Source organism: Hypanus sabinus, unplaced genomic scaffold, assembly GCF_030144855.1.
Source record: "Hypanus sabinus isolate sHypSab1 unplaced genomic scaffold, sHypSab1.hap1 scaffold_1303, whole genome shotgun sequence".
Lineage (NCBI taxonomy): Eukaryota > Metazoa > Chordata > Chondrichthyes > Myliobatiformes > Dasyatidae > Hypanus > Hypanus sabinus.
In genome coordinates, this window is record NW_026779371.1 from 31,454 (window position 1) to 35,290 (window position 3,837).

General features: G+C 48.8%; 1 gene segment (V, D, J or C); it reads right to left on the bottom strand.

Moving 5' to 3' along the window:
• Nucleotides 1-1,506: 1,506 nt before the first annotated feature.
• On the bottom strand, nucleotides 1,507-3,438 carry LOC132386772 (T cell receptor beta variable 30-like). The segment is given in 3 exon segments: nucleotides 1,507-1,556; nucleotides 2,461-2,745; nucleotides 3,387-3,438. Coding segments are annotated over 3 exon segments (387 nt in total).
• Between the last annotated feature and the right edge of the window lie 399 nt (nucleotides 3,439-3,837).

A 3,837-nucleotide genomic window follows, 5' to 3' on the forward strand; every position in this document is an offset into this window, starting at 1 on the left:
TTTCAATTTTGGCGCAGATTCCCACGCACCCTCGGAGTAATCCCTATACCTCCTTCCGAGCTTAGCGAAACCGAAGGAGTCGCGCAATTTTAATCGGGTCTGTTCGACCAGCGCGGCAAGGATTTATCAGTGGGAAGGCGTTTTCACATTCGGCTCCTGAGTAGCAAGGTAGGCATCAAACCTTCGGCCTCATGTCCAGATCTGCCAAGTCTAACCACGTGCGATGCTGAAATACGTCGTTCCACACCCTTTCCCCGAGATCTGTGATTTGTACTTACCTGGGATCATCGCCACGATCAGCGGGAGGCAAACAATCCTCCGCACCATCATCTACAGGATGAGGATATTTCCTCTATGTGAAGCTCAGAGCCAGCTCTCACACAGTCTATCTGTGTGGTCTGATAAAGGAACGAGATTATCGTTGTTTTGTGGAGATGACGTCACTTCCGCTACGGTGAACGCCTTTGGACTGACGATGATGCCCGAAGTGAGTTCAGGCAATGCAGATACGTTCGGACGATTTGAAGCTGGGAAGCGCACATCCATGGGAAGGTGGTTCAAAATGATTGGACAATGTTCCCGAGGGCAGGGAATACGCAACCATAGAAGAGCTTCAAGCGTGTTTCGCGTCGATTGCAGAAAATAAACGGCACTTCACCAGACCCACAAAATAAGCGGACTGTTTGAAAAGCGGTAGGAAAGGACAAGAGAAGATTAGAGGACAAATGGTGTCTGTAGGGCTGAGACAGGAAGCGAATGGGGAAAAGCCGCCTGGATGTGGTATGGAGGGGAACGGCCGCGACAGACGGAAGGGATGCGGGGAACAGCAGGTGATAGTGACATTTCACGTCAGCTGATTCAAAGCGCCAGTAAGTACAGAGCGTGGAGGAAGAGCCAGTGTACAGTGCTGCTTCATTTTCTATAACTGTGTGTGATTTCTTTTTCCCCATATATTCTATTGTATTTATTTATTATACTGTGAGTGCCTGTCTCAAATCGAATCTCGGTGTATCATGTGGAAAGCTGCACTTACGTTGAAAATAAATTCACTTTCGTTGTTTCTTCCCTTCTGTCTGTCTGTCTGTCTGACTGTCTGTCTGTCTGTCTGTCTGTCTCTCTCTCTCTCTCTCTCTCTCTCTCTCTCTCTCTCTCTCTCTCTCTCTCTCTCTCTCCTCTCTATCTATCTATCTATCCACTTGAATTATTACATGTTGATGTAATTCTTGTTAACTGCAATAGAAATAGATAAAGCGTTCAAGGACGTGGAAGTAACCGCCGCATCATTTCCAAGGGATAGGGTGGTAGAGTTTGAGCGTTGATTACCACGCCGTTCTATTCGACAGCGCAATGGTTGAATTGCAGTGCATCCGGAAATGCTAACAGCATAAGAAACCTTGCGAATGAAAGTCTCTGCCCGATGATAGGACAGTTTTCACGACCCGACATCTCAGATTCCCGTCAAAATGCGGCTGTTTTGCCGACAGACGGATCTGCACATTAGGTGCTTCATGGTCCAACAGCGCCCCCTGCAGCAGACTCGGGATCATTGACGGAATCTGAATATAGACAAAGAAGAACATATTAATATCCAGCCTTCAGTCTACCTGCATTCTACAGACGGTTCCTAATGCTATGGGTCTCTGCAATCGTGAGTGGACGGCTCTTACGTATCATCTAAGGTAGGGTTGAGGAGCGCGGCTTCATGTGTTCACCCGTGACAATTTGTTTTACCGCTCAATTTCATGCCATCGGCAATGTAGTAGGAAAACTCCAGCGGGTCAGTCAGCAGCTACGGCGGGTACCGCTGCTGGTATTGACACCGACTTGTTATTGTCACCTCTAACAAGATGCAGTCACAAGCTTGTTCACAGATGTATAGTCAGTACGCGGTGCACTGATGTGAAATAGGAAACATCAATAAAGTTTAAGAGATACAGAAAGAAAGCGGAACAGGAGCACAGTACCATAATGAGTTTCATCGTGACGTCAGTGGTCCACGTCAATGTGCCATCGTCCCGTAAAAATGGGCCACTCGAGAGTTGAATAACAGCGGGAGAACAGGCTGCCCTTGCGATTGTTAGTATGCACATTCAGATCATTGAGTCCTCCGCCCGACTGGAGGCTGGCGACTGCGCTCCTCTGACAGAAGGAAATATCAGACAGGGGGTGCTTCCGGGATCGACTGAGCTGTATGGACGTTTATTTTTCTGGAGTTTCCGGCTGGTAACTGTAGAGCAGTTGCCATATCAAGTAGAATTCTTGTCTCTGTGATATCGGGAGTTACTGGAGCAGGAGGAGAAAGCTGGACACGTGTTGCCGGTTCGAGACAGAATAAGTGGCTGTCAAACACCATCCTGTGCTGCCACCTAGTGGTGGAACATGAACTCTGAACGTTCCTGTGATAAACAGGAAGGTTTTTGTACTGAGAGACCCTTTACTTCAAGCTCTGTGCGCTACTACAAGCGCAGAGGTAGACGGCGGAGTGGGAGGACGATGCCCGCGTCAGTTCCAGTTTAAACAGCGTGTCGCTGGGTCTTGTCGCCGCGTAGGAATCAGATGTGTAGTTCACAGATGATCCTTGCCCAGCAGAATAGAAGAGAACATCAATTGCCCGGCCGGATCGCTGTCTGTACCAGTACATATTTCTATAGCCCGTATTCAGCAGCGTACACGACAGAGTGGCCGGGTCTCCCTCTGCGATTGACAGGGAGGAAGGCGATTGCTCCACGTAGGCGGTCAGAATCCCTGTCGGACAGAAATCAGATTAGACTCCAATTTCTCTCAATTCATCATCAAAGTGCGCGGAAGCAAGATAGATGGAAGAGTTTGGTATTATCGAAGGACCGTGGCCACTCTCCGATTTTCCCCGGAGATTCGCACTGTTGTGCGATGTGTAATAGGCGAGATGTACAATCCTCACCCGATGACCATGGCCGAATGGTGGGTCATTTACACCGGCCGCTCTGCGATCAACACAACGAAATGCTGTGAGATGAGACACCCAAACGCACGAAAGCGCTGACGCACACGTACTCGAACTCGGGCAAAACCTCATCCATCGAAACGCAGTGAGGAACCGGGGTAAAATGCCGTTTAACAAGCACACATTTGTTCTGAGTTCAATTCCCCTCGCATCCTACAAGAAACCCCGATATCCTCTCAGAGCATCGTGGCAGAACGGAATGACCCCACGGGGGTCACTCTGACAAGCGCGTTACATATTTATCTGTCATAAAACACTTTGCCATTTGTTGAAAGGGATCAATCAAATCATTGCCCTCTTGGGGAGAAATTCTACCAAGAAGAACCACGTTCGATACTGCACCCCGCCGTTCCACAAAGTGCATTTTACACCCCCTGACCCCAGCCCTGTGATTTTAACTTACGCGGGATCACCGCCACGATCAGCGGAATGCAAAGCCTGGCCGTCAGCATCATTTACCGCTGTGTGGAATCGAGTGATGTTCCGTTTCAGCTCAGGGGGAAGTCTATCCGCGTTGCCTGAGAAAGCAATTCTCCCATTGGCCCCGTGGCAATGGTGTCACTTCTGCAAATATATTTGCCTCTTGGGTGCGGTTTACAGTGCTGACATTCTGTGATGAGACCCGAGTGCCACGCATGCGCTACAGGCAATTTGGATGATTCCAAGCTGAGAGGAAATAACAATAGACAATAGACAATAGGTGCAGAAGTAGACCATTCCGCCCTTCGAGCCTGCACTGCCATTCTGAGATAATGGCTGATCATCTACAATAAATACCCGGTTCCTGCTTTGTCCACATATCCCTCGATTCCCCTATCCATAAGATATCGATCTAGCTCCTTCTTGAAAGCATC